Source organism: Oxyura jamaicensis, assembly GCF_011077185.1.
Source record: "Oxyura jamaicensis isolate SHBP4307 breed ruddy duck chromosome 6 unlocalized genomic scaffold, BPBGC_Ojam_1.0 oxy6_random_OJ55, whole genome shotgun sequence".
Taxonomy (NCBI): domain Eukaryota; kingdom Metazoa; phylum Chordata; class Aves; order Anseriformes; family Anatidae; genus Oxyura; species Oxyura jamaicensis.
The window spans coordinates 27,211-48,782 of NW_023303990.1; the positions used below are offsets into that span (position 1 = coordinate 27,211).

The 21,572-nt window shown below is 66.1% G+C and overlaps 1 protein-coding gene across 1 annotated transcript; it reads right to left on the reverse strand.

Annotated features, from left to right (window-relative positions):
* Window positions 1-685: 685 nt before the first annotated feature.
* Window positions 686-11,063, reverse strand: CRTAC1 (cartilage acidic protein 1). Its single transcript, XM_035311791.1, has 15 exons — window positions 10,967-11,063; window positions 7,554-7,750; window positions 6,048-6,244; window positions 5,090-5,220; window positions 4,312-4,468; window positions 3,696-3,830; window positions 3,376-3,521; window positions 3,106-3,242; window positions 2,444-2,526; window positions 2,253-2,353; window positions 2,001-2,169; window positions 1,684-1,829; window positions 1,530-1,572; window positions 1,222-1,365; window positions 686-942 (listed from the first exon to the last, which is right to left on the reverse strand). Exons 1-15 carry the CDS (start codon window positions 11,009-11,011, stop codon window positions 830-832), a joined length of 1,944 nt encoding a protein of 647 aa, XP_035167682.1. The 5' UTR covers window positions 11,012-11,063; the 3' UTR covers window positions 686-829.
* Window positions 11,064-21,572: the final 10,509 nt, after the last annotated feature.

The window sequence follows — 21,572 nt, forward strand, 5'->3', positions numbered from 1 at the left end:
GGGTGAGCATGGGGGAAAACGAAGGGGAGGGATGGGGCAGCACAGCCCCAGCGGGGTTAGGGTGAGCACAGGCAGGTTAGGGGGGCCGGCAGCATCCACCCCCAGCCAGGGAGAAGCCCCAGCAGCATCAGCAGCATCATGCACGTGCCCCGTGGGTGGTGGTGCAGAGCTGGCTGCGGGCCTGCAAGCCCTGGGGAGCAGCACCCACGGGCAAGGGGGGGGGAGAAGCGAGGGGAGGTGGCACAGCTCCCAGGAGCAGGGAGCCTCCCGGGGGACCCTCCAGGCAGCTCCTGCCAGGAGCCCAAGGGGTGCTGGGGGTGCTCCCAGCTTGCACAGCCCAGTTAATAGACAGGGTATAGTTTATTGGGGGATTCTCCAGGACTGGGGCTGGAAGACTGAGCAGGGTCTGACTCCAAACAGTGGGGTCAATACGTTAAAAAACAAACGGGGGGGGGGGGGGTCCCTCCCCTGGCAGGCTGGGGGGACGCTCCTCTGGTGGTGCCAGGGAGGGGGATCCCCCCTGCTGCAACAGGGACAGGAGAAGCAGACAGGTCGCAGGCCAAACCAGCAGGCACATGGTACGGTATCAAGTCGACGGAGCAAGCAACCACCGGGGAGGCGAGGGGAGCGCGGGGGCTGCTTTCCCTGGCTGCTGTCCCAGAGGAGGTGCCGCCTTCCCCTGCCCTTCCCGAGGCAGCCACCCCGGCACGGCGCAGCCGGTGCTTGCGGGGCCATTCGACATGGAGAGAGAGAAAGAGAGAGAGGAAGACACAGGCAGGGGCCGGCCGGTCCTTCTGCCAAGGCTGCTCTGGCGAGTTACGGGCAGGGGCTAAAGTGCATAGAGGCAAAGGCAGAGTCCGAAGCCTAGAGGGAGGAGGGCGCCTTGGGAGGGCCAGGGCCAGCTCCCGGTGGAGGGGTATCCCCCAAAAAAGGCCACTTGAGCTGCACAGAGAATGAGAGGAGCAAGAGAGAGAGAGAGAGATAGAGAGAGAGAGAGAGAGAGAGAGAAGGGGAGTCAGTGGTGGCTCAGTGGGAGGCAGGGGACCAGCAGGCATGGAGGTGAGCAGCTACGGAGCTGGGATGCGGGCGATGGGGCAGGTGCCCAGTGGGGTGCAGGAGGCAGCTGAGCCCTGGGCAGGGGCATGGCACCATCCCGAGGTGCTGCACCGTCCTGGGGCCCTGCTCCGGGGCTGTGGGCACCTGGTCCCCGCCGTCACTCACCCACGCAAGCCGTGCCGTCCTCGTTGGGCTCGAAGCCCCGGCTGCAGCGCTTGTTGCTGCGGCAGCGGTACCCGCCGTAGGTATTGATGCACAGGGGCTTGTCCCGGGGACAGACGAAGGGGAACTCCGTGCACTCGTTGGTGTCTGCAGGCAGGGGGACGTGGGGTGGGAGCTGCTGGCACTGCCCCCCCAGCTCCCCCTGTGCACGTGCAGGGATGGAGCCATGCAGGAGCCACGTGGCTCCCTGCCGCACCCCGCTGCTGCTCCATCCTTCGTGCCATTTGCCCGTGTCCCCAGCAGCCACTCACCTACGCAGCGTCCGTTCTCATGCTGGGAGAATCCCTGCCCACACTGCGTTTGGGGGAGAAGCAGACACAGCCAGAATGGGGGAGGAACCGGGAGAGCCCAGCCCCTCCTTCCTGCCCCTCAGAACTGCCCCTGCTCCCCACAGCTGGCCCTTACCTCCCGGGGGGTGGGCACCAGTGGCTCCTCTGTGTCCGGGGGGTAGGGGACCTCCAGCACAGAGTTGGTCTCACTGCTGGCCACGGCTCGCACCAGGACACGGCCATCGGGCCAGGTCACCTCCAGGCTGCTGGCCTCGTCGCGCCCTGCAGGTGGGCAGCCTGTTAGGGGGCTGCCTCCAGGATGGGGATGGACGGGCAAAACCTCCCCTCGCTCCCGCAGCTGGTCCCTGGGTGCTCGGCTGTGCTGGGGCCACAGAGCCGGCAGCTGCCTGGGGGTGCTGGCAGCATCTCGTCCTCCCCGCCACTGCAGCTCACCCAGGCCGAAGTGTGCCACGGGCTCCATCTCGCACAGGTACCCCGAGCCGCCGTCGATGATGCGCAGGTGGGCGCCGCTGCGCCGCGTGAACAGCACCACCTTGGCCCCCCGCGCAAAGGCCCCGAAGCGGGTGCGGGGGATGACGCGCAGCCAGTTGTTGTCAGTGCCCTGCGAGGGACGGACGGGCAGGGGGTGAGCCGGGAGAGGTGGCAGGGATGGGGGACGGTGCGAGGAGCCCCTGCGTGACTCACCTGGGTGCCCTTGAAGATGGAGATGGGCTGTGCCATGGACTCGCCGTGGGAAAGGATCAGGTCCAGCATCCCATCGCCGTCAAAATCTGTCACTGCACCCCCTGCGAGGATAGGATCAGGTCGTGCTTTGTTATGAGGGCACGTTAGGACAGGCACACCCCAGCACGGGCCACCCCGACCCTGGGACCCACCCGTGCCCCGTCCCTCGGGCTCCAGTGCGTCCCCTGGGTTCAGCTCTTCCACGATGGGGTCTGAGTGCTCTCTGCGGGTGAGCCTGCCAGGCACAGAGGGGGAGTTAGTGCCAGCCCCTGTGTCCCCACGTCCCCCAGCAGCTTCTCCTGGCAAGTGCCTGCTCCCTCCCGGAGCAGCCTGTTAAAGAGGTGACAGCCCTGGTGGCACCTGGAGGGGACAGGGATGACAGGGATGGCTGTGCAGGGTGCTCGGGGAACTGGCCATGCACCTCACATCCCCGACCACTGCCACAGCCCTCGGGGATCAGAGAACCCCCCAGGGGCTCCCAGCTCCCCACAAGCCCCCACCCTCCACCCGCCTGCAGTGCCAGTGGCAGGCAGACAGCGGTGAGGCGGTGCCGCCGGGCAGCGGCGAGGAATTGATCCCCACAATTAGCAGGAGCCACGAGCAAGCTTCCAGGCAGCTGCTGATCAGCGGCACGGGGACCCCAGGGGCTGCTGCAGGCACGGCCGCCGCAGCTGGTAATGACACGGGGAAGGGCTCAGGCATGGCTCCTTCTACAAGCAGAGCCTGAGCGGGGGCCCCAGGTGTGCCACCGGCAGAGAGTGGCACGGCGTGGGCTGCTCAGCCCCCCGGTACGGGACACGTCCCCCAGCCCTACCGGAAGAGGCGGTTGGCGGAGGAGCCGCGGTAGGCGATGTTGTTGAAGAAAACCTCCAGCTCCTGGTCATTGTCAAAGTCGGCAGCGATGACGGTGCGGACGGGGGACGGCATGGAGAACTTGGGGGTGGCGATGTCCTGTGCAAGGGACGGGCAGGGGCTGCCAACTTGCATGGCAAGCAGGACGCCGCTGGCGAGCGGGGCTTGGAGCCAAAGCAGGGTGAAGCCAGGGTCCCCCCAGCAGCGAGGGCTCAGCAGCCCCAGCCCTCACCCGAAATCGGACGCGGCCGGGGGTCCCCGCCTGCAGGTAGAGGCGGTGCGGCCCGTTCCAGTTGCCGTAGACAATGTCCACGCGGCCATCGCGGTTGAAGTCGGCCAGCGCCACGCCACGTCCATGCTGGTAGGGGTCATCCAGCCCTGCGAGCAGCAAGGGGACGGGGAGACGGAACCCTCCCTGCTGCTGTCTCCCCAGGACGCCTCCGGGGATGTAGCCCTGTGGTCCCCAATCTCAGCCATACTCTGCAGCCAGCGGGGCCGTCAGTCCCCAGTGTCCCCTCCACCTGGGGTTGTGCCTCCTGTCCCCCTACTCACCCACGGCAGCTGCCACGTCCTGGTACGTCCCGTCCCCCCGGTTGTGGAAGAGGAAGTTGGGGCTGTTCTCGTTACCGCAGAATATGTCGGAGGCACTGTCGCTCAGGATGGGGCCCACGGCCACCCCACGGCCCCCTGGGGACAGCAGCCAGGGGTGAGGAGGCTGCCCTGCCCCAGGGGGGTGTGTGCCCCTGTACCAGTCCCGTTGCTCCTGGGACCCCCTGTGCCCCCTCCTTGCCCATTTCCCTCCCTTCAGTCCCTCTCATCAGGAGAGAATTGGGGCTGGCAGCCGTTTGTGTCACTTCCAACCTAATCACTGCCATCGCCATGGTGACAACACTCCTAATTAGTGACAATTTACCACCACAGAGATGGGGCACGGCGGCGGTCCCAGTGGTGGCATGGGGCGCAGGCTGGCGCGCACCTCTGCCAGCATCCCCAAGCCCTGCGGATGCCACTGGGGGGGGGGGGGGGGGGGGACCAGCGGGGTGACAGCAGGCACAGGGGGGTCCCACAGCGTGGGTGCCCCATGGGGCTGTCGCTAGATAGGGCGGGCAGATGCGTGGCAAGCATGGTGCAGGTCGTGGCACGGGGCTGTGCCCTGTCCCCTCCATACCTGTGTACCTGCTGACGCCCGCCTGGGCGGCCACGTCCACCAGCACCACGACGCCGCGGGCAGGGTCGCTGGCGGCCACGTCCATCTCGATGAGGGCGTGGGGGCCCACGTTGCCGCTGGCGTAGTTGGCGATGTAGATGGAGTACCTGCCCGAGCCCTGCGGCCGGCGGCACCGCCTCAGCGCCCGCCCGCGCCCCGCGGCTTCACCCTGCTCATCCCGGCCAAAACCTGGGCCCACGGGGATGGGGTTGGGCTTAATCCTCCCTGCCGTGGGGCTGGGTGCTCGCAGAGGCCCCGGGTGCATGGCATACAGGTAGCAGTGCCTGGTGAGGGCTGGGCGAGACCGTGGCTAGAAGCACATGGCACTGGGGACAGCCACATTGTCCCTCTCCAGTTTAGGGCACCCTGTCCCACCAGCTCCCCAGCAGGGTGGGTGCCCCCTCCCTCCTGTCCCCACCACCCTCCTTGTCCCATGCAGCGGCAGCTGGGCCCTGATTTAGCGATAATCGTTTGGAAACGAACTGCTGGGGGAGGAGGAAGAAGAAAGAGCAGGTGACAGGAACATAAATCACCTCGACAGGCGCGTTTATCAGCTAGCAGCAACCGCGCGGACAGGCGGAGCCCTGACAGCCACTGGCTGCTGGGAGGGGGGGGGACACCCCCAGCCCTGGCAAGGGTGGGATGGGGATGGTGCCCACAATAGGGGAGAGGTCCCAGGGACTGGCCGGGCAGCGGGGACACGGGGACACCCCCTGGCCACCCTGCCCTGCCTGCTCACCGTCCGGTCCACGCAGGCGACAGAGCGCCCGGCGAAGCGGCTGGCCACGTCCCGGTTCACCTTGTCGCTCAGCAGGTCCTCCCAGCGCCCGTTGCGGAGCTTGAAGAGCTTGTCCGTGTAGGTGGCCATTCCTGGGGGAGCACGGGTCAGCCAACCCCCCCGAGCCCTGCACGCAGCCCCCTGGGATGTGACCTGGTGGTGCCAGATCCCAATTTGCTCCCCGAGAGCAGGATCAGTGTGGGGTGCCCCGCGGCAAGGCAGGCATCCCAACCCCCTGCTCCTGGCACTCTGAGAACTCCCATGGCTCTTAAGTGCCACCAGGAGACAGAGAGAAGAATCAACTCATTAAGGTAAAAGTGTGTCCAACAGGGCACAGCCCCATAGATCATCCCTGGGAAGGCAGGAAGCAATGTGGTGCCAGGCGCAGGCAGCGAGCTGTGCTGCCCATCCCAGTGCTGTGGCAGTGCCGGATTTAGGGACGGGTGTGCCGGCAGCCCGGGTAATTGGGAGAACTGGGGACATGTCTGCTGCCGGGGGATGGGGACAGGGCAGAGCCGGGATGGAGCAGAGACACGGGGAGCTCTGGGGATGCCTGGTGCCAGCTTGGAGCACACAGGTCCCCTCCCCAAGACAGGCATCCCCAGGAGCCCAGACAGCACCAGCAGGGCAGGATTAGACCCTGGCTTTGTCCAGAGGGCACGGCTGCTGCCAGGCACACCGGGACTGGCAACGCAGCATCCAGAGCTCACATCCCCAGCAGCGAAGGGACACTGCTGTCCCGCTCGGGGTGCCGTGGGAAGTGCTGACTCAGCAGCTGGCCGTGCTCCGCGTCCCGCCCGCGCTGCCATCAATCAATGGAGCCACTCAACTGAGAAATTAACTCCAGCCCGCACACATCCCTCACGTGCCGAAGGTCGCGGGCAGCCACGCCGGGAGCCTCCCCCCTCCCGGGGCTCACCGGAGAAGGCGTTGTTGGTGTTGAGGAAGTAGACCTCCTCGCGGCCGTCCCCGTCGATGTCACAGGCTGTCACGCCGATGGCATTGCCCTGCCGGTCCCGCAGCGCGTAGTAAGGGGAGCTGCGCTCGTCCTCCGCCACGTTCACCAGCCGGCCCCGCGCCTTGTCGTACTTGAGCACCAGGTTCGGGCCATTGTACCTGCGGGTGCGAGCAGGAGATGGCTCCTCAGGGATGGGGGACAGGATGAAAGCCCCTGTCCTGTCCCCGTGTCCCCTGGCACCACGCACTCCCCACAGTGGCCACAGCAAAGACCTGCGTGGTTTGTGATGGCCGAGGGACCCACGCTGCCCTCAGCACCCAGATGTGGTCTGGCTGCCCACAGGGAGGGCTCAGCCTGGGCCCCTTCCAGCACACATCAGGCATCCCGTGTCTGCCCAGCCGGGGCACCCAGGCAGGATGGGGCACAGGTCCCTGCCTGCAGCCTTTTGGCATGGCAGGGGAGGCAGCACGCAGGGCAAATCCTCTCGGCACGCTGTGCCCCACAGGCTCCCCGCCTGCTCCTGCCCTGCGTGCCAGTAAACAAGTTATACAACGGGCACCACTGCTTACAAAACCACTGCTGGCTGCGAGAAGTGGCCTGTGCCCCTCTGGGGATCCCCAGCTGCCCAGGCTTGGTGCTCCTTGGGCAGACACCCCCAGCCCCTGCAGGGATGAGCCCCCCTCAGAGGGGCAGCAGGTTCCTGAGCCAACCCAGCAGCACACAACCACGTGGTGCCCTGTGCCAGCGAGGGACAGCCAGGCTCCCACAGCCCTGTATGGGCTCATGGGTGAGGGATCCTCCCTCTAGGTGAGGGCACGTGCGTGTGCAAGCCTCCCTCATGGGTGAGCATGCTGCACACAGACACAGCCCGTGCCACTGTCCCCACGGCTGGACCCGCTGGCAGCAGCTGCTCCGTGTCCAGCCCTGCTCCAGCGCTGGGGCAGCGCGGCACACGGCTCCTGCCTCCTCGGTTCCTGCCAGCCCTTCCGAGCCATCACACCAATAAAGGGCTATAAAAAACCTCCAGCCAATTAAGCAAATCTCCAGAGAGTGCTGAGTGCTGTCAGCGGAGCCGAGCCGGCTTGGGGACACGCTGGCTGTGCGCTGCGGGGTGGGACCTGGCCACTGGGAAGCTTGCACTGCCCTACAGAGGGTACCTGGCCCCAGAGCTGGGCTCAGGGCACCTGTGTGGCAGCCACCCCGCCAGCAGTGACACTGGGGCACTGCACACCTCCTCCTGGCTGGAGGGGCTCAGGCAGGGGATGGGGATTAGCAGAGCAGTAAGCCTTCCCACAGTCAGGGGGCTCAGCTGGGCACCATGTGCGCTTTTTTGGAGAAAACAGAGTTTGAGCAAGTCAGGAAATCAGCAGGGAGGCTGCCAGCACTGGGACACGGGGCTGTGAGGAGCTCCTGGCCCTGCGGGGCCACCACATCCCGAGGCACCGCATGCAGGCCGCCCCTACTCACCCCGCCACCACGATCTCGAAGTCACCGTCGGCGTCCAGGTCGGTGACGGCCACGCCGTAGTTGAGCTGCGTGGGGTTGCTGTCGTAGTCGGGCGGCAGGAGGCGGTGGGTGACGGCGGTGAACATGGGCTCGCTGCGCTGCAAGCCCTCGCTGAGCCAGGCCAGGGACAGCAGGCACAGCGCCAGCATCCTGGGCACCTGGGGGAGACCTGCAGCCTGTTGGCTCCCCCACCAAGTCCCTGCTCCGTGGAGCCTGAGCACCCCTCTGCCCTTGCACGGGAGCTGCTCTCTTTCCCCTCCTTGCCCCCCACCCCATGGCTCCTCCAACCCCAAACCCCTGGGTGCTGCCACAGCACCGAGCCCCCCTATGCACGGCCCTGCCCGGCTGCAGCTCACCCTCCGGGCTCCTCGGGACAGAAGCGTGGCCCAGGGAGCTGGGAGCGGGGCTGCAGGAGCCCATCCCATGGGAGGGACCAGGGTGCTGACGAAGCTGCGCTCAGCCGCAGCCTGCCCTGCCCCAAGGGGCTGCGGGCACCCAGGATCCCAGCAAGAGATGCGGATCACTGGTGCTGGGCTTGGCAGGTGGAGCAGGCAGTCACCTGGCTGGGGAGGTTGTGCCCTGCCAAGCCTCCAGAGCTGGGAAGGCCACGGGAACACTGCTGGGTGACTGCCCTGTGCCTCGGTTTCCCCATCCTGACCCACAGAACGTCCCGAGTAGGAAGGGACCCCCCAGAGGATCATCAAGTCCAGCTCCTGGCTCCACACGGGAGCACCAAAAATCAGACCGTACATCTGAGTTGTACGAATGCTTCTTGAACTTGGGCAGGCTCGGTGCCATGCCCACGTCCCTGGGCAGCCTGTCCCAGCACCCGACCACCTCTGGGTGCAGACCGTTTCCCTAACCCCCAGCCTGACCCTCCCCTGTCCCAGCCCCACGCCGTTCCCTCAGGTCCTGTCGCTGTCCCCAAGAGCAGAGCTCAGCGCCTGCCCCTCCGCTCCCCTCGTGAGGCCTCCCCTCAGGCTCCCCTCGCCCAGGCTGGCGCTGCTCCTCCGGGGACCCCGCGGGGCCAGCTCCCCCCGGCTGGCAGGGAAGGTGTCCGTGTGGGGATGTGCCACGGGAAGGAGGTGCAGGGAGGAGAGGCTCGATTAACCCAGACTGCGGAGAGCAGTGGCTGCCAGCACTGCTGGCAGGGCTGCGGAGCTGCTGGAGCTGGCTCTGACCTGGCTGTAGTGTAGGTGACAAGCAAGGTGGCACTAGGGACAGCCACCCACGGGGCAGGCAGTCCCCTCCAGGGGACACCCCCCCCCAGCAGCAAGCTGCACGTCCCCAGCAGTGGGCACAGTCCCGTGAGCTGGCTGGGAGAGAGAAAAGCCAGCCCCGCTCCCGTGGTCCAGAGGGATGGCAGGGCAGCCCAGCAGGGGACACTGCCCTGTGGTGCCATTTGTCCGCTGTCCCCGCTTCCCCAGGAAGCAGCAAGGTGTCCAGCAGCAAGGGAAGAGGAGCCTCTGCCCCCAGCCCACCTGGGCTCACTAACACAAGCTATGCACACACAGAGGCAGGGGTGCAGGGCTGCCCCGTGACCCCAAGCCCCTCTCTGTGTCCCCAGCCTGCAGGGACAGGTGGCTGTCCCCAGGCCACCAGCAAGGCTCTGTCTCCCTCCCCCTCTCTGCAGCTTGGCCCGCTCCCCGTGTGCCCCCCCCGCCCCATCCAGCTGCAGACAGAATCCCTCCAAGTCGGATGGAGCTTTTCCAGGAGGAAACAATGCTCCTGATTGGAGACAAAGGGCCTTTCCCCATGGATCCAGAGCTGGGTGCCATGGTGGGGGCTGCCCGGCCCAGGGCCAGGCCATTTGGGGAAGGAGGAGGAAGATCCAGGCTCCTCGTGGCGGATGGGAGAGGCCCCATGCCTTCCAGCATGGCAGGAGCCTCCACCGGGGCTTTGGGGACGCCAGGCCCTGCTCACGCAGCTGGCACAGGGCTCAGTCCCGTCCTGTCCTGACAGGGCCACGTCCTGGCTCATGTCATGGTGTCTGGTGGCAAGGTGACCCCAGGAGCTGCAGTCACCCCAGGGCGCCTTGCTCTGGGCGGCAGAGCCTGGTGGCATGGAGCCGAGCTGCGGAGGATGGGAGCATGGCAGGGGACAGCTGGGCAGCATGGGGACAGGGTGCTGGCCCCACAGCTGCCCCATGGTGGGGAGGTAGCTCAGGGCTCTTCCATCCCCATGCATGGCTGCTGCCAGAAGGATGGGACGGGGCCAGGGTAGCAGCAGGGTGTGTGGGACAAGGAAGGGAGCTCCGGGGCAGGCAGGGGGTCGCACCCCACAAACCCCCCACCACAGCTGGGAGGTGATATCCTCTGGGCTCCTCATGCACGTCCCCATGACCCTCAGCACGGGGAGGCAGGAGCTGGCTGGCTGTGCGACCACCCCATCCCGTGTGCCCCCGCGGCATTGCCACCCACCGTGCCACACGTCCCAGCCCTGTCACACCCCACCACTGTGGCAACTTCCCATCCTGGGCCACAGCCACCACCAGCACTGCTGTAACATCACAGCAAGGGCCCCATCATACCCCAAAGGCACCTCAGAGTGGTGACAACACGATACTGGGACAGTGCCCCATGGCATCCCGCTGCCTGTGTCCCAGTGATAATGTTCTCCCCTTCCTGCCACAGCTGTGCCTCCCAGGGCAGGGGAGGTCTAGGAGGTGTCCTGCAGACTCACTGCCCCTCTCCCACAGGGGCCGTGGCACCCCAGGGATGCCTAGAAGCGTCCCTTCCATAGGGCCTTGGCCCCAGATGGCCCAGACCCTGCAGTGCCTCTACTCCAGCTGAAGCCGTGTGCCCTGGTCCAGGCTCATTGCTGCTCCTTTCCACTCCCCCCCCCTTGCAGACCCTAGCCCAGGCACACGTCCCACCAGGGGTGCTTCTGACAGCCCCTAAAGCCCCCAGTTCCTGCCTGTCCCCGTCCCTGTCCCCTCCCATGCAGGACTCCTCAGCGCCCGACTCGGCACGCTGGGGCTCAGCCAGCAGCAGCTAATGCAGTGTGGAGACGAGCAGTCACCTTAGCCTCGGAGCTCAGCCCGAAGGGACACCGGGTCCTTGGGGGGCTTGGCTGGGGCAGCACAGCCAGCCCCTTCCCGCACAGCCAGACACACTGAGACCCCTCTCCCCATGTCCCCCACCAGGTGGGAACGTCTCCAGAAGAGGAGCTCCCCCCTCTGCCCCTCACCACCGCCACACCCCCAGCGCCCCCAAGGCCACCTCGCATCTCCTCACCCCTCTCCCACCACCCCAAGCCCACCGTCGCCCCCTCCCCACGCCGGCTCCCAACTTCCCTCGCCACCCCAAGTCCCCGACAAAGTTACCGGGGGGGGTGAAATGGGGTCGGGACGCGGGGGCGCGCCCCCTACTCACGGGCGCGGGGGGCTGCCCGGTGCCCCGGCGGCGGGGGGAGCGCATCCCGCAGCGCCCTCCTCGCCGCCCGCCTCCGGTTCCTCGGCGCCCGGCTCCCGACGGCTCGGGCCGCCCGAGCGGGCTTTATGTAGGGCCGGGGCGGCCGCGGGCTCGCCAATGAGCGGGGCGAGGGGCGCCGCTGCCAATGGAGAGCGGGGAGGTGGGGCTGCGCCGCGCTGATTTACTGCCCGAAATTGCAGTGGAAGCACGGCCGGGCAGCGCCGCTCGATACGGAGCCGAAATATTACGGGGGAACCCGCTGGGGATGCGCCGGGAGCGCAGCTCGTAACCTTCACGGGGCGGCGGCTCGACCCATCCCCTCCCATCCTATCCCATCGCATCCCATCCCATCCCACCCCACCCAGCTGACCCCAGGACCCCCGGGGACACAGGTTCAGGTGCCCGGGAGCAGAGCCCACCAGCAGGAATTCCCTGCGGAGATTTCCACCCCTGATGATTTCCACCTGGGGCACGGTGAGGGTGGCTCCCCATCACTGGGTGCATGTGGCCGTGGGTGCACAGACCTGCCCCGTCCCCTGTGCCTTGCCCAGCAGGGCAGTGTGACTGTAGGCAGGGAGGGGAGAGGGAAGCCCCCCAGTTTTACCCGAGAGCTCAGCATCCTCCCCATGCCCTTACCTGCAGGGCCTATGGATGCCACTCCGCTGCTGCCACCTGCCCTGAGGGGGCCATGGCCCAGCTGTGCCCTGTCGGGCAGCATGTGACAGAGGCCCCATCTCAGGCCACACAAGTCACTGACTTGCCAAAACCTCGCAGCCAGTGGGTGCCTGAGCCAGGATCACGCACAGCCCCCAGGGGCTGCCTTCCCCGACACATCTTCCCCCTGAGCAGCCACCGTGCCGCCCAGAGCTCTCGGTGCTTCTCGGGATGCAGAAAGGGGCTGTGGCAGGGATGGGGACAGTGCTGGCAGGGCACTGCCTGGGTCACCCCACCGCAGCACGTCCCCGGGCACCGCAGTGCAGAGCTTGGGGCTGCAGCCACACCACTCATGCCGGGAGGCTGCAGGAGCCCACAGTGGTCTGGGCTGCTTCGAGTGGCCACTCTCATGCCCTGCTGAAGCCCTTTGTTCTCACCGGAACGTGGCTGGCTGCGGCTTCTGCTTGTTTCTCCCAGTTCTCCTCTCCCTGCTGGATTCGAGAGCTCTCAGTCCCGGTGATTGTCTCCCGCGATGGTGCTTCCATGTGAACATCAAGTACCCCTCCACTGCATTTCCAGCGACCCCTCTTGCAGGGTGCTTGCCTGAGCAGCGGGCTTCTGCACGGCTGCCTGAGCAGGGTCCCCATGGCTGGCAGCACGGTGGCTAGGTGTGGGAACCTGCTGTGGGGCACTGCTGTGGGGCAGGAACCAACGCTGCCCTCGGTGTTCGCTGTGGAGAGGCCAGGATGCCAAGCAAACCTGACATGAGCGTGCACGTGTGTGTGCAGTGCTGTGCTCGTGTGTCCTTTTGTGCCCCAGAGCTGTGGGTGCGCTGTGCCTGCAGCCTTGCACACACGTGTGTGCACTCAGGGCAAGCACCCCCCTGAGCCCAGAGCCCCGCTGATCCACTAGCTCGTCCCCGGTTTGGTAACCACCCCAGGAATTATTCACATAAACTCTTCCAACACCCTCACGGTGAGCGGCAGGTACAGAAAACAAGCACAGGTAGCAAGCCAGCTCTGGCATGCCGCGACTGTGAACGGTGCTGGCCACAAGGGGCCCGGGGCACGTGTGTTGGGCTGCAGGGTGCCCCCGATACCTGCTGCCCCCCCAGGGCCCTCCCCATGGGCTGGGACATTTCTCTGGGGGACGAGAGCAGGACCACAGCTGTGGTGGCTGTGCTTCAGCCCCTACACCCCGTGCTGGCTGGGGACACGGGCGAGCACCCAGGAGCTGCAGAGGGGAGCAGAGGGTGGGCAGGACATGAGCTGGGCTGTGCCGGGGAGGCAAGGCAGGGCGCAGGGTGCACAGAGCCTCTCTGCGCTGGGGACCGGTGGCGGCGGCGGGGACAATGGACAGGAAATTAGAGTGAGGCGGCAGCCAGACATGCTGTGAGGGGGAGGGAGCCTGAGCTCCATGGAGGGCTGCAGGCAGGCACAGGGAGGCTCTTTTCCTGTGGTACTGGAACCAGTGGCCCTTGGGTGCTCACTCCATCCCTGCCGACCCAGCCCCCGGCACCCTGCAGCCCTGTGCCTGGTGGCTCATCCCCCAGCAGGACAGGAATCAGCTCAGGACCAGCTGGGTTCATGGCCCCCCAGGGTGTCCCCTCCAGCAAACCCCAGGTGGTGCAGCACGGACTGGGCGCAGGTGAGCAGAGCAATGCTGACTCTGAGCACTGTCCTCCAGGACACGTTACTGGGGCTGTCGCTGCTCTTTCTGGAGCATCGTGAAGGCCGAGACACCTGCACACAGCCTGGCGAGCACACAGCACCCACACGCAGTGTGCACCCTCGTGCATGCATGCAGTACAGCCTGTGTGCAGCACCCTGTCTGCTCACACCCTGTGCACACATCACGTGGGAGCACCCAGCACAGTGCCCAACCACACGTGCAGCCTGTGCGCACAGCCAGCCTGCACACTGCATGCACACACCGTGCACACTGCATGCACACACCGTGCACGCTGCCCTGCACACTGCATGCACACACCGTGCACGCTGCCCTGCACACTACTCCTTGCTTCATCTCCTGCCCCGGCTGGTTACTGCCAGCACAGCTCGGGCAGCAGCCTCACCACGCACCCTCGCTGCTTTTTGGCCGTAGAAGAGGGCGCATGATGTCGCCAGCAGCACGCTGCGGGATCCCTCAGCTGCTGAGCTGCCCCTGGCTCCTGGCCCCGCTTCCTCCTCTGGAGGGGCTGTGCTGGGGCCTCCCTGCTCCGAGGGTCTAATTTCCACCCTAAATGTATTCATGGATAATTTATCCCCAGTTGTTCCTGTGCTAATGTTGTCTTTTAGCTGAAATAGCTCTTCTCCCTGGCGTTTACCCCGCTGATATATTTATAGTGAGCGCTCTGTTCCCCCGCAGCCTGCGCCGTGCCGTGCACGAGCCGCCGGCCTCCCGCTGTGGTTCCCCCGGGCTCTGCCTCCCCGGGCAGCCCTGCGATGTCTCTGCTCCTCTCCTCCCAGCACGGGCAGCTCCCTGAGACCCACAGGGGGCCACAAGCAAGTCCCCAGCCCTGCCAGAAATGCCTCTCCTGGTGCCTCCTAGGATTGCTTTTGCCTCTCCCATGACTGCACGCCCCTCGCACGGTGGCTCACAGCCTGCGGGCGATGGATGCCCACGCTCAGCAGGCCCCTCGCTCCATGCCTCTCCTCCCTGCTGTCCCCTCCCTGTCACTGTCCCACAGCACCTGCCCCCTCCTCTCTCTCACGCTGACCCCTGCCAGCTCTGCTCCTGCCCCTGGTGCCCAGACACCTCCCAGCTCAGGTCTCTTTGTGCCAGGGCTCTCAGTGACCCGCGGGCTCCCACCTGTCCCAGGAGCACAGGGGCTGCTGCCTCTCATTGGTGACATCCTCACGGCCCTTCCTGGGCCCTTTCCTCCTGCCAGCCAGCCTGGCAGCCCCTGGCGAGGTGCTAGCACTGAGGCCAGGTCAACCCCGAGGTACATTTTGCCTCATCTTCCAGCCCCCTTTGTCACGGCCTTGCCGTGCTCCCTCGCCAGCAGCAGGGCACAGAGGCGGTGTCCCAGCACCCTGCCCCTGGCTCTGCCCGTGCCCAGACCTGCACGGCCCCCAGCTGCTCCTGTCCCCGTGCGCAGTGCCCCCAGGTCCCCACGTGGACTCTTCCTGTCGCCGGGACATCATTAGAAATGTTAATTATTAATTATCACTAAAAGCCCTTTTTGCTGCATTGCTGTTCTCTGCCGATCTCTGCCCCGTGCTGCCTGTAACCGGATCTGCCCACGATCGGCTCCTGCCTCGCGGTGCCTGTCCCTGCTGTCCCTCCTGCTGGGGGCTCGGGCAGGGCAGTGACAGCAGATGCAGCCCCGGTCCCCTGCGGGACACTGCCCTGCAGACGAGCTGGGCTTGTCCCACCCAGAGACATGGAAGAGGTGTAGGACCGCCCTGCCCCGTGCCAGGAGAGGGGACACGAGGCTGGGGAGGGAGCTGCTGGGTGCTGCAATGGGGCCTGGGCCCATCAGCTCCTCTTGGCCAGGGCAACGGGGTCTTCATAAGGGGGCACGGGGATGGGGCTGCCTGGCTGGGGGGGTCTCAGCAGGGTGCAGGATCTGGGCTGTGCCCAGCTGGAGAAGCGCGAATGGAGGCTGTGGGGAAAGCTGGGCGCTGCCGGCAGCCAGCTGGGGCTGGCAGGACCCGTGGGGCAGCAGCATCGGAGGAGCCATGCAGCTGTGGAGAGGCAGGGAGACGTGCAGCCTGCCCCGCTCAGCCTCCTCTGCCAGGGCTCCTGCGAGATTTATCAGCTCCAGGTGGGTCCCGCAGGTGGATCAGTTCAAATCATGGTCTGCCAAAAGCAGCCGGGTTCCTGCCCGTGGGGCAGTGGCTGTCACCCACGGGCGGCAGTGCCACGGCCAGCACCAGGCAAGTCGTGGACAGAGACCCAGGCACGGCTGGCGGGCAGGAACCACCTCCTGGCAGCATCCTGGGTGCCTCCCAGGAACCACAGCCACAACAAGTAGGGCTGTGACAGTGACAACAGTGGCTAACTCGGGGCAAGGCACAGCCCGTGTCCCCCCCGAGGTGTCTCTCCTGCCTGTCCTGCCCATTTCCCAAGAGCCGGGCTGCCCGGATAGCATGCTCTGCAGCTCAGGGGTTGTCACCCACGGCCCTGTGCTGCTGCACGGCCATCAGGCATGGTCCTGCTGAGCAAGCTGGCAAACCAGACAGTACCAGGAAGGAGACAACAGCGATTGCTCAGGGAGATTGTGCTCGGGGGCAGGCTCCCGGGGGAGCGCAGGGAGGAGCACCCAGGCCGTTCCTGGAGCGGTATTGATTCCTGCAGCACAGGCGCTGCTTTCCCTGCCTATTTATTTTCGATGTGCCAGAGAACAGAGGCAGCAGGAGAGCCCCTCTCACCACCCCCCGGCCAGCGCTGTGCTCCCAGGGGCACGGCCAGGGCTGCAGCCCCATCGCCTCCCTGCCCGCCAGCCACCGGCAGCACCGGTGCCTGCCCGCACCGCGGGCTGCTTCCTCGCATTATACAGCACTGTCACGAGCCGCTGGGTCCCCAGGTGTTTGGTGCAATAATGCAAAGCAGATCTAATCTGCCCCAGCCCCGAGCTCTCCACAGTCCCCTCCCCTGGCTGCTGCAGGCTCCCAGGCCAGGCGCTGGGGAGAGCTGGGGTGCAGGTGCTCATTGCTGTGCTGGGCGATGCCCCGCATGCCCCCGTGTGCCCGCTGCAGCTCCCAGGGCTTTTCTCCATCAAAAGCACTCTGCGAGCACTTGCTCTGCAGCAATAAATCAGCTGGGTGCTCACAGGAGTGCGGGCCCACGTTGGGTTCCCCAGGACGGCTCAGCATGGTGCCAGCTCCGTGCCAGCTCCCGGCTGCACAGCGTGACCCTTTTAGTGCCTGGTGTTTCCACAAGAAGCCCGACATGCACAGCTCAGGGGTCATGGGTCGTCCTGGCAGCTCTCTGGGCTGTACCTGGCTCTCGGTGTCCCTCCTGCTCGCAGCCTGGCAGGGAGATGTGGTGGGAGCCCCCCGATGTAATCTGTGTCGAGCTGGCAAGTCCTCAGCTCCCAGGACACCGGAGCCCTGGGGCCATGGGACCAGCACCAGGGCTCAGAGGCAGGGCTGGGGGAGAAGAGGCTGCTCGGGGAGCAAGGGCAGAGCCGAGGTCGCCCTGTGCCACCTCCTCCCCGTTCCTGTCCCTGGGGCTCAGCGCAGCGCAGGATGCTGTGCGCGCAGGAGCTGGATGCACGACTCGCCTCCGATCGGAGCCGGATCTGGGGCTGCCAGCCCCTTTTCTCTCCTGCGCTGCTCCTTTCAGCCTGTGCCTCCCTGTGGCCCCGGCTGACGCAGCTGCAGATGGAGAGACAAGGAGAGGCAGGCAGCACTCCCGGCCCGCGCTGCCGTCCCCTGGGAGGCACAGGCACGGCAGCTTCAGACCCAGGCTCTCTGGCAGCAAGAGCAGCCCCGCTATCAGCGGAGAGCGGCCGGCCGGCTGCCTGAGCCCTACGGGGGGGTTAAGGTGCCCCAGGCAGCCAGGGCTGGGGTGCGGGTGGGGGTCTGGGACCCCTGGTGCAGAGCCGTGGGGTGCTGCAGCTCCCACCTGCGCTCTCCCCACCTGGGATGACTCCCAGGTCCCCTAAACCCACCCTAGCCCAGAAGAAGGGGGGCACAGCCATACAAAGCCCGGCAGCCCCACGCTGGGGCAGCCAGCCTCGGGGCTTGGTGCAAGCAGGGTGGCGGTGCAAGGGGTCCCCGTCCCCTTGTGGCACTGTGGAGAGGGAATCACGGTGTCCCTTGCGGGAGGCAGGAGCACACCAGGAGGGGACACTTGAGGATGTCTCCAGCAGGGGGAAGCAAGGGGGGGGGTCCTCCTGCAGCCCCACACCTCGCAGCTCTTGGACCACGCTGCTGCTGCCATGGAAACTGCCTGTGGAGCATCATCCTGCTGCTCCGGCCAGGGAGACAAGGCCACCACTGTCCCCAGCCTTCCCAGCCTCCAGCCGGGGTGCTGCGGCACCCTGAGCTCGGCCAGGAGCACCCAGGAACAGGCACTGCCCCAGCCAGGCAAGCCCCCCCCCAGCTGCTGGTGGCTGCTGACCCCAGGCATGGAGATGGGCCCATATGGGGTTTTGGGGTGGGCTGCATGGGTTCGACTGGGCAGGCATGGCTGGGTGCTGTGGGGTGCGGTGGTGAGGTGGGGGCACCCCTGGAGGGACGCCCAGGGCGAAGCAGTGATGGAGAGGCCTGGGAAGTGCTGGCAGGGGCTCCCTGGTGCCGTTCCCAGACAAACTCAGCTCCCACGCGGCCAGGGGCTCCACGCTGCTTGGCCTCCCACAAACATAAATCATTTTCTAATTTATAACATGAATAATTGATTTTGCCTCCGTAGCTGGCGATAAATCTCCTGTGCGCACATGCATAAGAAAATAATAATAATGAAAGCGATCAGGAGCTGCCGCCATCGATTACCTGCAAGAGGGGCCACGGTCCCCTCTGGGACATGGTGGGCTGGGGCTGGGGCTGCTCCCAAGGGGCGCTGGGTGGCCCTGCTCGGTGTGAGCCGTCCTCATCCTGCCTTGGGGCCATGCGGCTGGCCGGGATGGCCCTACGCATCTCAGTCTTGCCCTGCTCAGCTCCCAGGAGAGATCCCGCAGGGCTGCGGTGATGGAGCAGAGCCTCCTTGATCCCCACTGTGCCCAAATCAAGTGAAACAGAAGGGAAAATGCATCATCGCATGGGCTCGACACCCAGCATGGAATAACCAGGTCCTGGTGCTCAGGTGCCCCTGGCGCTGAGCCCTCAGGGCTGTACTGGCATGTAGGGGCAGGCACGCAGCTCCGTGTCCCCTGGGCTGTCCCCTGCCTCCAGCAGAGCCCGGCCGGTCCCCGTGCGCCCCGTCCCTCCAGCCCGATAGTGCTCGGCGGCGGCGGCGCCTCATTAGGAGCCGAGGCTGCGCTGCTCCCCAGCCGCCCACGCCCGTGCAAACGCGTGCGAGCGCCGGGGCCGCGTTCATTATCTGCTCGGCAGCCAGCCTCGCTCCACGCCAAACCCCAGGAAGGATGCGGAGCGGCGCGGCCCAGCGCAGACACCTTCCCTCCGCCCGTTCGTCTGGGCCTCCAAGGCGCTGAGCACCCCGCAGCCCACCGCCTGCAGCGGGAAGGCAGGATGCGGCCCGAGGGGCGCCTGGGAGCCTCCGAGCAGCCAGCAGCGCTCCCGCTGCCTACGTGACATTAAAAGCTAATGGGAAATCAATGGCAGCCTCCCGCGGGGTCACGCCGGCGGGCAACGCTGCAGGAAGCGGGAGCCCTGCGCCCACCGCTCCTGCTGGCTACGGAGCCCCGTGTCCTTGTCACCCCATGTCCTTGCCACCCCGTGTTCTTGTCGCCCCATGTCCTTGTGTCCCCATGTCCTTGTGACCCCATGGCCTTGTGTTCATGTGTCCTTGTGTCCCCATATCCTTGCCACCCTGTGTTCTTGTCGCCCCGTTCTCTTGTTGCCCTGTGTCCTTGTCATCCCATGTCCTTGTTGCCCCATATCCTTGTCACCCTGTGTCCTAGTCACCTCCTGTCCTTGTTGCCCCATGTCCTTCTCACCCCATGTCCTTGTCACCGTGTCCTTGTCTCCCCATATCCCTGTCACCCCGTGTCCTTGTCCCATGTCCTTGTCCCCCCATGTCCTTGTCCCCCCATGTCCTTGTCTCCCCATGTCCTTGTTGCCCCATGTCCTTTTCACCCCATATCCTTGTCACCCTGTGTGTCTCCCCATATCCCTGTCACCGTGTCCTTGTCCCCCCCTGTCTTTGTCCCCCCATGTCCTTGTTGCCCCATATCCTTGTTACCCCATATCCTTGTCACCCTGTGTCCTTGTCACCCCATATCCTTGTCACCTCCTGTCCTTGTCACCCCATATCCTTGTCAACCCATGTCCTTGTCTCCCCATGTCCTTGTGTCCCTGTGTCCTTGTCTCCCCATATCCTTGTTGCCCCATGTATTTGTTGCCCTTTGTCCTTGTCACCCCATATCCTGGTCGCCCCATGTCCTTGTCACCCCGTGTCCTTGTCCCGCTGTCCCCCAGCACCGCTCTGGCAGCACATCCCAGTTGCCCCTCAGGGTTCCCGTGCCCCTGGACGCCCTCAAGTCCACCACCGACGACCCTCGGGGGGCTCCCTGCGGGACACGGAGCCCCCACGACGGGGAGGGAGCAGCCGGGCCACCAGAGCCACCCGCTGCCGTCGCCTCCCCGGCCCCCGCAGCGTCCCCCCGGTGCCTCCCCTCCGTGCACCACCCCCGCGGGGCGGCGCCGTGCCCGTGCCCGTGCGGTGCCGGTGTCCGGGGCGGTGCCGGTGCCGCCGCACTACAGGTCCCGGCGCACCCCGCGGCGGGACGGGGCGGGCTCGGCGTGGCGGAAGCGGCGGCGGCGGCGCGGAGCGGCGGGGGACCCGGCGAGGCCACCGGTAACGCCCGCGCTGAGCCCCCCGACGGGCGGCCCCCGACGGGCGGCCCCCGCTGCGGGCACGGGCACCGGGGGGGCACCGGCGAGGGGCGAGAGCGGTCCGGGGGGCCGCCCCCTGCCCCGTCCCCGCCGTCCCCGGTCCCGCTGTCCCCTTCCTGTCCCCTGCCCCAGCGCGCCCGGGTGGCTGCCCGGCCATGCAGCCTGTGTTCCTCGTCCCCCATCCTCATCCTCAGGGGCAGGAGCCCACCGTGGTGGGCGTCCGCGGGCTCCGTCCCCCTGCACCAGGGACCGATGCTGTGCCTGTGACACCCGGCTCCGGTGTTTTGGGGCTCGGTTTTGGGGCTCTCTTGCCCTGCCACCACCCGTGCCCGGTTCACCCCGTGCCAGTATCGGGGTCGGCGGGCTCGCCCCGCTGCGACCCGTCCAGGTGCCCGGCTCTGCTTGGCCGTGCTGGTTTTGCTTCCCTGCAGCTGGCTTTGGGAGGCCCCCACCTCATTTGCATTTTTCTGGTTAAAAACAGTAATTTTGCCCTTTGGAGTCATCTTTATTTTTGAGCCATCATTAATTTCCCCTCCCTCTGTATTTATTTATAGACCTCCTCACTTTTGTGCTGATCCTGCCCTGGTATATTTGTATCCCCCCTGCCCCCCTGCCTACTAACTCCTTCTGCTTTTGTGTTGTCCTTTTTTTTTTTTTTTCCCCCTGCAGCTGTTAAGGGACGGTATCGACCTATAAATCACCTCCTGCCTGAAACATCCCCCTCCTCTTGTTCCAGGTATCTCCTAAGAGCATCGGGAGCGAGAGGCGCGATTGAAATCTCTCCCTTTTCTCCGTGTGTTTCCCTTTGACAGCCCGCCGCTCTCGGCGCTTCGCCGTCTCCTCGCGTGGCCCGTGCCCGGTGCCGTGCCTGGAGCACGTCCCTCTGCCGGGAGCAGGGCAGGGAGGTCTCAGAGCCCCAGCGGCCACGGGGGCAGGTGTGGGGTGGGCAGCAGCCCCCCGCTCTCGGGGCGCTTTGCTTGGCGTCGCGTTGTGCCGGCAGCTCTGTGCTGTCCCTCCCTGCTGCCAGCTCAGGCTCACCCTCCTGGCTACCCAGGTCCTTTCGTGGCCCTGGCACCTGCTGCATGAGCCCGTCCTGCTGGCCTGGAGCTCTGGTTAGAGCAGCAGAGGTGTGGAACAGCTGAAATCTGTGATGGGAGGTACCTGGGAAGCCTTCCAGCTTCCTAAAAGGGCACAGGGAGGTGGCCGGTGCGGACGGGCAGCCCCTGTCCCCGTTCTGGGTGCCAGCGCCGTGCAGCCAGCGAGCACCTGGAGGTGAGCTTCCTAATCGGGGCTGTTTAGAATCTCCTCGTAGCTTCGTTTTTATTAGTAGCTGTAGGATTTTTTTCACCCGAGCTGCAGCAGGCTGTAAAAAGTGACATTGCCAGCGTGCGAGTTGTGCGCCGAGGCTGCGTGCGGTCCCCCAGGGGCGCTCCCCGCTCCCCGAGCCG

Excerpts from the sequence above, each read along its gene's own strand:
- CRTAC1 (XM_035311791.1), bottom strand. The coding sequence starts at position 11,011 with ATGCGCTCCCCCCGCCGCCGGGGCACCGGGCAGCCCCCCGCGCCC. Across the intron at positions 3,831-4,311 it reads GGGCGTCAGCAGGTACACAG|GGGGCCGTGGGGTGGCCGTG; the intron begins GTATGGAGGGGA and ends TGCTGTCCCCAG. Across the intron at positions 3,243-3,375 it reads CCGGCCGCGTCCGATTTCGG|GACATCGCCACCCCCAAGTT; the intron begins GTGAGGGCTGGG and ends TCCCTTGCACAG.